Genomic DNA, 13520 nt, shown 5'->3' with positions numbered 1-13520 from the left:
GCAGCACTGCTCCTCTGCCGCCAGGAACTGTGGGATACAGTCAGAGGACTTACAGGACCTGAGTCAAGCTGGGGCCACAGGTACACAGGAAATCAATAGGGCTCAGACCCTAGGTGCCAGCTTAACACAGGCTTGGACCCTCCAACCTGTAGGGTCCTGGGACCCTGCATTCAAGCCCTTGGTTAGCACATTTGCAGTGTGGACGCAAGAGGGGCTTGGCTTGAGCCTGGGCTCAAACTGCTGTGCAGACATACTCATGTCTGATTTTCATTCAATTGGCTTTTGTATATTGGGGGGGGGGGAAGTAACCAAGTGGTATCTTGTGCAATATCTATAATATTCCTTATGAAACACATTTACCACTGAGCACTGACTAAATATATTTTAAAATATATGCACTATTTTAACTCCCAAAAGATAACCAAAGCAATCTGAAATAGATTTAACATTTTTGATCCCATGATTACACAGCGGACAAAGATTTCATTTGCCGTTAGGTATGCAATGGTGTGGCATGGCAACTCCTAAAAACTCCTGTAATTGACATTTCTATAGAGTCTGAGACTTGCTCTTTAGGCAGAGGGAAAGGAATCCTAAAGAAACTGAGTAGAGGGGCGTGCTATTAATGCCTAAACTTCACCAAACACTGCGGTCTCCAGGGAAACAGTTCAGGCTACCTTATCTTTGGAAGAGAAGTCTTTACAACAAGATCTATATCAGAACATCCTACCTACATTTATAGCCACATATTTCAAAGAGTAAGATTCAGCCTTGGTTACCCTAGTTGAATTTCCAGGTGTCCTGTCACCCTCTCGCAACTAATACAGAAGCCATTTGAACTACAACATCAAATTCGTTTAGGGTAGCATTAATATTCTCATGCACCATTGCAGCGATGGAGTGTTCTTTGGGAAGTAAGCCAGTACACTAAAAGCAGCACTGGGCAGAAACACTCCTTGTGATCAATTACACTACACATATTTTTAATTGTACCAATATAACTTGCAATGGTTACAAAAACTTCACCATCCCACACACATATACAGACCCACAAACAGTTCCAGTGTACAGACTGAAATAAATATCGCATAAAACCCAATGAGTGTTACTGGCAGAATACTATTCTAGAAGCCTCCTAATCTCTAACCATTCCAAAGAACTATTTTAATGTTGATTTAGACACAGTTTACATAGCACAGAAAGACCATGCACAGGACTGAATAGCTTCTGCTTCTCTGCTACTTTTTCTGTTAACATCTGGCTTTGGAGGGCAGGGGGAATGATGTAGATAATGCTTTCAGTCTTTATAGAGGATCATCTCCTTATCTTTATACTGGAATTTCATAGCCACTTGCCACTCATTCCAGGCCAGACCTACAGTGAAGTTTTCAATGTGGCCTTATCTTTTCAGGGGCAAACTTCCCCACTCAGACTTTGTCTACACTAGCAATTGAATGACAAAACTTTTGTCTTTCAGAGCTCTTAAAAAAACACCCCCCAAAGAAAGAAAAGTTTTGCCAACGAGCGCCGGTGTGAACAGCGCTTTGTCAGCAGCAGCGCTCTCCTGCTGACAAAGCTAACCCCACTCATTGGGGGTGGAAGTTTTTTGTCGGCAGGAGAACCAACAAATAGTGGCTATAATGCACGACTTTTAGCGGCACAGCCGTAGCAACACAGGCGTGTGGCTAAAAGCTGTGTACTGTAGACATAGCCTAAGTCACTTCTCAAAAAGAATTTCAGGGATATAATAGTAGGGTTTTCACAGGATGGAATTCAGGTGCACTGGTATGGTATATGGAGCACTGGAGACAGGTGCTGCTCCAACATCTTAGTTCAAAAATCATTCCAATTAGTCCCCCATTTTCATAAACACCATATTTTAAAACAAAAGCAATTTCTATTCTCTATCCCCTGATATTACACTAATAAATATAACTGGTTTATTTTTTTAATATGCTGTACAATTTGGTATTGGTTACCACAGCTACACAGAATTTAAGAGCTATGCTAAATTACCAAATTTCAGATTGTAAACAGTAAACATTACTCTCTAATACAAACAGCAATTTTTGCAACAAATCACAAATTTTTATTAGAACATAAGAACGGCCACACTGGGTCAGACCAATGGTCCATCTAGCCCAGTATTCTGCCTTCCAACAGTGGCCAATGCCAGATGCTTCAAAGGGATTGAACACAACACAGCAATCATCAAGTGATCCATCCCCGGTCATCCAATTCCAGTATCTGGCACTCAGAGGCATAAGGACTCCCAGATCATGGGCTTGCATCCCTGACCATCTTGGCTAATAGTCAGTGAGGGACCTATCCTCCATAAACTTATCCAATTATTTTTTTAATCCAGTTTTACTTTTGGTCTTCACAATGTCCCTAGGCAAGGAGTTCCACAGGTTGACCGAGTTGTGTGAAGAAGTACTTCCTTTTGTTTTTTTTAAAATCTGCTGCCTATTAATTGCATTGGGTGACCCCTACTTCATGTGTTATGTGAAGGGATAAAACAACACTTCCCTATTCACAGTCTCCACACCATTCATGGTTTTATAGACCTCTGTCATATCCCCCCTTAATCGTCCTTCTTCCAAGCTGAACAGTCCCAGCCTTTTTACTCTCTCCTCACATGGAAGCTGTTCCAGACCCCTAATCACTTTTGTTACCCTTCTCTGTTAACCTTTTCCAATTCCAATATGTCTTTCTGGAGCTGGGGCAACCACATCTGCATGCAGTATTCAAGATGTGGGTGTACCATGGATTTCTATAATGAACGATGATATTTTCTGTCTTATCTCTCCCTTTCCTAGTGGTTCCTAACATTGTTAGCTTCTTTGACTGCCGCTGGACCTTGAGCAGATGTTTTCAGAGAGCTATCCATGAGGACTCCAAGGTCTCTGTCTTAAATGGTAACAGCTAATTCAGAACCTATCGTTTTATATGTACAGTTTGCGATGTTTTCAAATGTGCATTACTTTGCAGATATCAACAATGAATTTCATCTGCCATTTGTTACCCAGTAACCCAGTTTTGTGAGATCTCTATGTAGCTTCGCAGTCAGCTTTGGACTCAACTATCTTGAGTAATTTTGTACCATCTATAAACGTTACCACCTCACTGTTTATCTCCATTTCCAGATCATTTATGCATATGTTGAGCACTGTTCCCAGTACAGATCCTTAGGGACCCTGCTATTTACCTCTCTCCACTGTGAAAACTGACCATTTATTCGTACGCTTTGTTTGTATTTTTTAACACTTACTGATCCATGAGAGGCCCTTCCCTCTTAGGCAAAGTAAGAAGTCATGGGATAAGAGTCTTTGGTAAAGGAACTTGTCAAACACTTTCTGAAAATCCAAGTACACTATCCAACTGGATCACCCTTGTCCCCATGATGGTTTACAACTTCAAAGAACTCTAATAGATTGGTGAAGCATAATCTCTCTTTACAAAAGCCATGTTGGCTCTTCCCAACCATATTGTATACATCTATGTATCTGATAATTCTATTCTTGTCTACAGTTTCAACCAATATGCCTGGTACTGAAGTTAGGCTTACTAGCCTGTAATTGCCAAGATAACCTCTGCAGCCTTTTTTTTTTTTTTTTTTTTTAAGAAGTCAGCCTTCCATTAACTCTCTGCCAGACATCTGGTACAGAGGCTGATTTAAATGATAGGACTACATACCACAGTTAGTAGTTCTGTAATCTCGTATTTGAGTTCCTTCAAAACTCTTGGGTGAATACCATCTGCTCTTTGTGACTTATTACTGTTTAATTTCAATTTGGTCCAAAATCTCCTCTATGGACACCTCAATTTGGGACATTTCCTCAGATCTGTCAGCTAAAAAGATTTGTCAGGTGTGGAAATCTCCTCAAATCCTCTAGCAGTGAGGACCGCTGCAAAGTATTCATTTAACTTCTCTGCAACGGCCTGATCTTCCTCGGGTACTGCTTTAACACCATGATCATCCAGTGGATCTGCTGACTGACTGGCAGGCTTCCTGCTTCTAATTTATTTTATTTTTTTTAATAATTGCATCTTTCATATCCATTTGTATTCTAAAGAGATGGAGGTGTTCCTGACTTTACTCATTTGTAATCAGAGAAGTTACATAAAAATGACACTTACTCAACATATCTGCACCGTACTTTTATTGAGCATCTCGTCCATTTAATTTCCTATCAAAGGTAATTCCTATTACTTTTTACTCCTGGTAGCACTGCAAAGTTAATGCAGCTTCACAAAAAGTAGATAGAGTCTGTTCTGGCAAGCACTTACACATAATTGTTAACAAAGTTCTTCTTGTAGAGTTTGTATAACTGGTGATAAGGCATGAGCCAGAAACAGCTGAGTTTGAAATTCAAATACTAGGTGGAGTGTGCAGGGCTTGCTAATTAGAAGAAAGTCATTCTTTTACTGGTCAGCGACTCACTATGGAGTAATTGACAAAAAAAACCATACACTGAATTCTATTAAATCATTTTTAAGCAGTTACTTTTCAGAATATAACCAACCACAAGTTAAGCAGGAAACCTACTAATTTCTGCATGTAGCTACATTGTTTAAGGTTCAGCCTACTGAAGTTCCAGGCTACTAAATTCAATCACTCAAGGTCTGGTTGCCTCAGACATGCCACAGGTACGTGGTAATTTACCAAGCATGCCTTAGTGAAGGCATCTGCATTTTGACTGAACAGCACGGTACACAAAGGCCTCGCTTTATTTAACTTAATCCTCATTGATATGGAAATAAAGAATAGTTCTCGCAGTAAGGGCAGCCCATCTCCAAATCAAAGGCAACACCTAATTCCAATTGATAATTAGGAGTATCCTTGTTCTTCTCCTGCTGGTCCATGGACCAATTTGGCCATATGACTTACAAAAATTTGGCCAGCTCACTTTAACAATAAACCAGCATACACTTGACCCTTGTAACGAGATCTAGAGAAATCTCAGGACAATATCTGGAGTCCCAACTGGTGAGTTTCACTGCCCTGAGACATCACACTCCCCAGACATCAGAACAGGGGACAAAGATCACTTCCCCTAATTTAATTGTCATCTGGCTGTAAAGTTTCCTCTGCAAGGACTGTCCTACAAGCACTCAATGTTGCAAAGTACCAATAAATGATAACTTAAATTACAACATTTCAACCCTAGTACCAACTTCCCAATGGAGAAATAAAAATGCAAAAACATTCAACTTCATATAGTTCACAACACTGAAACAATCGATCTCTTCACACACATGCAAAAGTGATGCTGGGAGAAGGGAGGCAAAAGGATCCTCCTCTGGCCTCCAGCCTCATTTAATAAGCGGCAAGTAGCCCATCCCCAAAAGACAATCTAGCTTAGACTCTCTGAAAGTTGGGGTGGGGAGGACAACCATCAGATAACCTGACAAAGCCTGGATGTTATTTGCTTGTGAATACACACATCTGTTCCATCTTCCCCAGGCAATCCTGGCAACAGCATCCTGAAATTGTGACAGGAACAGTTAAGGTGGTTCCCTAGTTTGCAGAGGTCCTGCTGTATGAAACAAGGCTCACTTGGCCACCATGATTTCCTAGAACATAATGGAATTGGAGAAAACACATTAGCTAGTCTAATCCCAGGAAAAAGTAGTAGTTCACCCTCAATGTCCACTAGTGCCAATATCTGGAGCCAAATGCTATAATTTTCTTGTTGCTCCATGATGTAAATAGGTCCACCTGTGTATCAAACCACATAGCCGTCAGATGGCCAAAAACCACCTAGTCCCATTCCTTCACAGCAGTTCCGTTTTCCCTGAATGGAAGTGATGGTGAATGTTTTAAAAAAAAAAAAAAAAAAAAACAATTTTCCAGAAAGGGCAGAACCTGGGTGGCTTGGGTGCTTCTCTCCCCCCCCCGGGGGGGGAGGAGGGAGGAAATAGAAGGGGGGGGGTTGTACCTTTCTGATAATTTAGGCACATGACTAATTGCAACTGATCATTTCAGTATTTGATGTCCATGAGTTTTGAGGAAAAATATGACTTGATTTACCAGAAGATTGACCAACATAAAATTACCACCACACTGAAGGATGGAAGAATTATTAAATATACTTCTAAACACAAGAGCTACTTAAACAAAAAGCTTTTACATTTTTAAAGAGAGATATAAAATAAAATGATTGTGTTCTAAATCTCAGAACTGTTTTATAGGAAATTTTTGATTGTGATTTTGTCAGTGTACTTGAAACTCCTTAGTAAAATTGTTTAAAGGGAAAATTTTGAATGGTTTTTAAAAGTTCCTATTCTCCCTACCCTGAATATTATTGAAATATCTCCTGCTAACTAAATTATAACTGTACCTCAAAACCAGACTCCCATTAAAAGTCTGTCTTAGAGTAAAGTAGATAGCTAAACAAAAATTCTAAAACATTTAACTGTATAAATGATTTCCCAAATCTTATACTTAGGTTCATTATTGTGACTAATGCAGAAGTAAAGTACATTAACTAATGCAAAAGTAACATATATTAATTCAGAGAACAATCATGCAAAAATTGTTTTTAAAAAAGTGAATGGAATTTCTGATATTACAGAAATTCCACATGAAAGACAGCTGCAAACCAGAAAGATAACAAAAGAAGGCAACTCAAGAGATACCTTCTTGTAAACATGCATATAAAGATCAACCCATATTTCCTTACAGCAGGGAATCACAAGAAACAAAGTGAAAGAGGCTGGTACCCAAGCAACCAGAAAGGAAAGACATTTATTTTAAGCAACCCATTATCAAGGCACTCAAACAAAATAAACAAGACCCACAGTAACAGCGGGCAGGTCATGATGCTCCTGTCTTCTTGTCTCTGTCCCAGTGTGTTCATTCTGGTAATGTTCAGACAGACCAGTGGCACTCACACACATTTTCATACATAGTGGACAGATGAAGCCCTGTGAAACAGTAACTTTTAGGTATGTATATTTTTTGAAAAATTAAGAATATAAACAGAAAGAGCACATTAATTGTCAAATATGTACTCAAATTCTTAAAAAGCATGCTACTGCTTATATAAAAGAAACAAAGCTGGTGCTTACTACTTTTCAGTAAGTTTCTTAAGATGAAATTTTGCTGATCATGAGTCCAAAACACAGAAGACAACAAACAGAATGTTGTTAAGTGAATGAAAAACAAAATATATCTGAGACACTGAGCTGTGACAGTAGGCAGTACATTCATTCTGTTAATTGTTTTCATCAGTTTTATTAGGCCTTTGATACTGCTCCACACTACAAAGGGGCACATTATGCATAATGTATCATGACATAGACATTATAAAATATTAGGGCTATGTCTACACTACCACTTATGTCAGTACAACTTAAGTCGCCCAGGGCGTGGGGAAAAAAGCATACCCTGAGCAACGCAAGTAACACCAACTAAGCGCCAGTGTGGACAGCGCTATGTCAGCAGGAGAGCTTCTCCTGCCAACATAACTACCACCACTTGTTGGGGGTGGTTTAATTATGTCAACAGCAACAACACGAGAGATATTAAAGTGGCGCTGCTGCATCGGTATAGCTGCACCACTGTAAGCTCTCTAGTGTAGACATAGCCCAGGTGAAAGTTCTGTACCAAGGTCTGACATCAAATTTTGTAACATTGCTTTCAGACCTTTTATAAAAATAAACTGGGAGAGGGTGTGAAAGAACCGGAATACCATAGTACATGAACAAGAGGACTCAAGTCAACATTTGCAGAAGAGTGATGACAATTCACACATTTTCGAGGGGGGAAGAGGGGTTCAGTCAAAGTTTTTCTGACAAACAATTGTACTATACTTTTTTTTTCCCTTCTCATTTCCTTCAGTTACAGTAATGTTAAATGCTCCTTGTGAAAAATAGAAGGTAAAAACAGTTTCAGGGGAAAAAAATGGAAGAAAGTGTCCCTTTAAAAAGAAATCTGTTGATGTGGAACTATATAAAGTATATCCAACTATTTTTCTCCTAAGTTATTTCTTAAATGGCAATCAGTTTTTTAAGGGCTTTTTAAATTTATCTCAGTACTGTTAGCAAAAGGCACTATTATGGATTCAGAACAGTGAGGCAATAATATGCACATGGAAGTAAAAATTTAAATTCTGAAGAAACTGTAACCAAGGTAAGAGTGTGCTTTACACAAATTGTTAAGAACAAAAAAAAAAACCCTAGTAACCTTTCTTTTTAATTCAGAACAGCTTTAACCAATTAGCAACATTTACAACACATTTGTCACCCAGAATGATCATTTACCTCAGTTTAAAGGATCACCTGTTCACTGCACTACCATGTTCAACAATGTAACTTACGAAGTTAAATCCACACAGCTATAAGAAAACCTTGCAACATCAGAAGTACCTTTCCTCCGGCCCGTTGTCTGAAGTACGTGCAAACAAGTCTATCAAAAAGAGTGCAATGCCTTAATAATGTGTCTCTCTCACTGATGAAAGAGGAAAATAAGAGTAGAGATCCAAGATTCAAATTGCATTAGTTAAACCTACTTTTTTGTTTATTTTGTTTTCCAGTTAAAATAAGCTTTTTTACAGAATCTGTTAAAAAAATAGAAAGCTATATACACAAGCTAACTTCTGGAGGTCAGTTTTCAAAACTGTCCATGCCACTTGTTTGCGTAAAATGGGAAATGCATGTACACATAGTTGGCATCGTTTTGTCTGCAAGCGATGGTGGGATTTGCAGCCTATGATGTAGATGGTTTGCAATATCTCATGTGACTGAATAGTCCAATTTGAGATTTGCATGACCTTTGGCAGTTGTTTCAAATATATGTTTCTTAGTTGGGAACTGCTTGCTTCCTACGGGTTCTTTTCTCTTCAAGCTGTAAAAGCCAGCTCCTGTCATGGACTTTGATGTCTTGATGGGAGATGTTGGCACCACTTGTTACGATCACTTGCCAAGGTTTCCCAATGGTCAGGATCAATTCCAAATTCCTTCATATCTCGCTTGCATGCGTATTTATAGTGAAGCTTGAGATGTCCTGTTATTCTTGTTCCCTCTGATAGCTCCCCGTATAGCATGTCCTTGGGTATGCGTCCATCTTCAAACCTACTCAGATGGCCCAACCAGTGCAGTCATCTTTGCTTGAGCCAGGCTGTCACACTTGGTAGAACATGGATAACTGATGCTCATCAGGAGAAAAGGTTAAATAGTCTCCATCTACGCTGTTTACGCCACATACTCAACACCAAATGGCAAGTTAAAGTCACCAATGTATACATGGGCATTCGGATAGATACACACAGAATCAAAATGTCTTAGTTCTAAACCAGGACCATGTAAATTCACAGGTAATGCTGCACAGCAGAAAGAGTGTGCTGGGCTAGAATACATCTGGCATTATCATTTAACACATGGGGAGGTTACAAAGATGGATATGTATTTCTGCATAAGTTAATTACATACTTGATACACTAATCTGATTTTCTGTTTTGGGTTTTCACTGCACAGTGTACCTAGCACATGAAGAAAAGAACAGAGAGGATTTACAAGGGTGTTTCCTTCTTACACGATTTAAAAAATTCTACATATTCATATCAGATTTACCTTAGGCATAAGATAGTCAGACATATTGATTTGAAAACAGCTTCATGACCTCAGCCCTAGTCCTAACCCAAAAAAGAAACTCCAAGACTTGGATCCATTCTATTAAATTAAGCCTTCCTCCTCTTCCAGCCCCCTTCAACTCAATCCTGATATCTACTGAAGACTCATGGGATCTAAGGCCTTGTCTACACGACAGAGTTTTGCCGACAAAAGTCGGCTTTCATCAACAATGGAGGTGTACACACAACAACACTCATCCCCCCGATTTAACTTTCCTGTTACTGCGACAAAATAAAACCACCTCAACGACAGGCGTAGAGCTTTTTGCGACAAAGTTAGAGCAATGCAGTGTCACCGTAGACACGGAGTTTAATTATGTTGCTATAAATGACCTTCAGAAGGTGTTCCACAATGCCCAGCTGACCACCGTGGTCAGCAGTTCAAACTCCGCTGCCCTGCAGCCAGGTACACAGGTATCCACCCCTCTCCTTTAAAGGACTGAGATTTTTTGAAATTCCACTTCCCGTTTGCTTGGTATGGACAGTTAACATTGCATCTTCCCATCTGATCATGGTGGCTCGCTGCAGCAAACATGCTTCCATTTGGAGAACACCAGAGTTGTTGGACCTGCTGGGTTGGTGGGGAAAGGGGGCTGTGCAGTCCCAACTCCACTCCAGCCGTAGGAACTTCGATACCTACTATCAGATTTCTCCTGGCATGTTGAAGAAGGGCCACGAACAGGACATGCATCAGTGCCGTGTGAAGATCAAGGAACTGAGGCAGGCGTACCAGCAGGCAAGGGAGGCAAACCATTGCTCTGGAGCTGCACCAAAAATCTGCCACTTCTACAAGGAGCCGGACGCCATCCTCGGCAGCAACCCCACCTCCACCAACAAAAGCCCCGTCGATACTTCGCGGGGAATTGGAGACAGTGGCCTGAACCCCGAAGACAAAATGGTGAATGAGGAAGTGGAGTTGGAGGATGAGGTGGGACAGGTGACAAGGTCGTCCGGTCGGCGTGGCAAGCCAGGACCTCTTCTCGAGTACAGACTGTTCAAGCCAGTCCCAGCACTCCAGCTCTGGTGTGCATGATGCACAAGAGGGGAGCTCTGGTAAGCACTCATTTTAATTTGATACTACTCAGTTACATGAGATAGCGCTGACCTTTCTTTCGTTTAGCGTGCTAGAAGTAGGTTAAGGGATAGAAATATACAAGACTAGCAGTGCTTGCATCTGCTTCCCATTACCCCTACAGCTAAGCAGTGCAGGCCCTGCAGAAAAGTTTGTTAATTCACACTGAGATTTCACAGGAATCCTCCTGAGAGATCTCTAGGAAATTTTCCTGGAGGTACCTGCCAATCCTCTGCCTAAGGTTCCTTGGCAAAAATGCTTTGTTTCTTCCCCCGCTGTAGGAAATGCTGTCATGTCAATCGGCAATCATTTGTGCAGGGACCAAACTGACACACAAACAAGCAGCATAGGGACCTGGTCTGAAGCCGCATGAATGCCGGAGATGCACCCTTGCATCCTTGTTTACCCTCAGGAGTGAGATATTGGCTTCAATTACCCCTACCTGTGGAAAATGGTGGCAGAATTTATAATAGTGTCCCTAGTCGCTTGCAGTGATCCTCTTAAAAAGCCACGTAGACCCTTTGTCCCATCTTGGACCTTCCCTCCACCCTGGGCCGAACTCACCATGTTTAGGGTACTCGATGAGCTGTATGCTTGCCAGTGGAGAATGAGTGAGAAAGAGGTGAATTTAACTATAATGATTCAATGCTGTGAGTGCTTCTGTTTATTGCTGCCTCTCTTTATTGCTTCTTGTGCTTCTGTAGATGTGCCCTTCAGGGGAACCCCTTATACACCAACGGAGTGCCTCCATCAGATAAGGAGGCAACGCAGGAGGAGCAAGGAGGACACGTTTAGGGAGGCGCTCCTATCGTCAGACACAGCAGATGATGAGCACAGGGCATGAAGAAAGACAATTGATGAAAAATTGAAAATAGACAGCCTGGAGAGGAAGCATGGCTAGGAATGTATTTTAGTGGGTCAGGAGCAAATGATAAAACTGATGGAGGACCAGAGATGCCGAAGTCCCTGACTGTGCTGCAGTCAGAACACGTGTGCTCACCTTCCCCTGCAGCCTATACAGAACTGCATACCATGCCCTTCCCACACTCATTCGTTGCATCTCGCAGTACCCCTTTCAGACCACTCCTTTGGATACGTTCCCGAATGACATCTGGACTTATACACAGCTATGAGAACCTCCATTAAGGGAGTGCTCCTCAGTGTCATGTCCCTTGCATGACATGGGTTAGCTACCCACAGTGCTCTGCTCTCTCTCTCTCTCTGTGCTAGAGCACCAACTGTGGACACACTCCGCCAACACAAGTAGCGTTGTGTGAACATGCACAAGTGCTGTAATTATAGCAGTTTATGATCGTCGGCAAAACTTGCGTCAATTTAATTCTGTGTAGACATAGCCTATGTAGATCCCCAGATCTTCTGTTGGGCCCAGGTTATTGTCTCCATTCCGATCTTACAATGATCTGGATTGGGAGATTTAGAAAGATAAACCTGCCTGCCTGGAACAGAATGAATGATCCATTGCGACTCAATTCCACATAATACTAGATGATCAGATGGGATTATAATGAGAAGCAGATGTCCTACAATGGGTCTGGCTATGATGGGAATGGGCAGCAGATCACAATGTACATGGACAGAAGGATCATAGGAAGGGAACATTTTTGGCCAGTTGGGTAGGAAACCACAACAGATTTTGAGGTTAGATACTGTAAATATCTGAACTTTCTGAGATTCACCTATCATTAACTTAGACTCTTCAACACAAAGGAAACATACTTTATTGTAGTGATTAAATTCACCACTGCACTTAACTACATGCCCACAGAGAATTTCAAACATACTATATTACAGGAACAATCCAGTCTGCCACTAGTCACTGCATTAGTCAACTTATTTAAGCATTTCTTAAGACAATTAGAGAATAGCTTGAAAAAGCAAGTGATGCATGAGCCCTATGCCTGAGTTCATCATCAGTTCTCGGAGCAACTTGACTGCATAACCACAGACACCAAACAATTCTTTAGCAATTCTTGATGTATCTGAAGAATAGTACACCAATATGCAGGTTCTTTTTTATATCAAATGTAGAATCACTGATGCCTCACCCAAATTCACAGGATCATGTCACTTTACTCAAAGTTCTGAGATGAAATTCTTCCATGTTAGCAATATATTTCATATATTTCTTGTTCACACTTACTGCATATGGGCTAACATTTCACTATGAAGCCTACTAAGAATGTCTGCTCATTTTAAGCTAGCAAACTTCACAAATTCAACTCACTAATACATGCATGCTATGAAACATTTTTTAATTTCCTGGTACAACACATTTGTATGCATTTGTCCATTTATACAGATTTTGCCTAATTAAAAGTCCCTCTCAAAGAGAGGTGAATCAGTGCCAAGTGTAAGAACCTAGTCCCATATATTGTTATCCTACAGTACCTCTGAAGTACTTTCATTGTTCACATCCACTGCATTTCCTGGGGTTGCAGAGGAATCCGAATCCGAGCTCTGAGACCCAACTCTGCCTGGAGTCTGAAATGGAAGAAGTATAAATTTTATTAAATTGAGTCTGAAGTCTATGTTGCAAAAAGGAATCTCTTTTATAAATCTGTTTATAATTTTAAGATTTTACATCCACAGTAAATTGAACAAACTGACAAGAACACTGCATAAATAGTCAATGCAATAGCGTACAATCCAAACTTACTGCCAAGCCCTCACATCACCACTTGAGTAAGGAGTATTTATTAGATAGATCAATACATAACAATATATAAGAATTTAATACATAAAGAACTAAGCCAAACTTCACTTATCATTCAAATTACAGCTAAATACAGTTA

The 13520-nt window shown here is 40.5% G+C and overlaps 1 protein-coding gene across 4 annotated transcripts in view; it reads right to left on the bottom strand.

Moving 5' to 3' along the window:
* Positions 1-13520, bottom strand: part of EEA1 (early endosome antigen 1) — a 136419-nt gene that overhangs the window by 110712 nt on the left and 12187 nt on the right. For 3 of the 4 annotated variants that reach the window (XR_012156717.2, XM_073327558.2, XM_073327560.2), the window contains exons 2-3: positions 13117-13209; positions 6805-6930 (exon numbers count right to left, since the gene is read on the bottom strand). Coding sequence is in view for 3 of the 4 variants with exons in the window: in XM_073327558.2 (XP_073183659.1) it covers positions 6805-6930; positions 13117-13209 (219 nt within the window). In the remaining variant the exon portion in view is untranslated. The remainder of the gene's footprint in view (positions 1-6804; positions 6931-13116; positions 13210-13520) is intronic. The other variant, XM_073327559.2, reaches the window with a different exon arrangement.

The sequence above is a fragment of the Lepidochelys kempii genome, chromosome 1 (assembly GCF_965140285.1).
Source record: "Lepidochelys kempii isolate rLepKem1 chromosome 1, rLepKem1.hap1, whole genome shotgun sequence".
Classification (NCBI taxonomy): Eukaryota; Metazoa; Chordata; order Testudines; family Cheloniidae; genus Lepidochelys; species Lepidochelys kempii.
The sequence above is the reverse complement of the archived record's forward strand: the minus strand, read 5'-3'. Positions and strand labels throughout refer to the sequence as shown.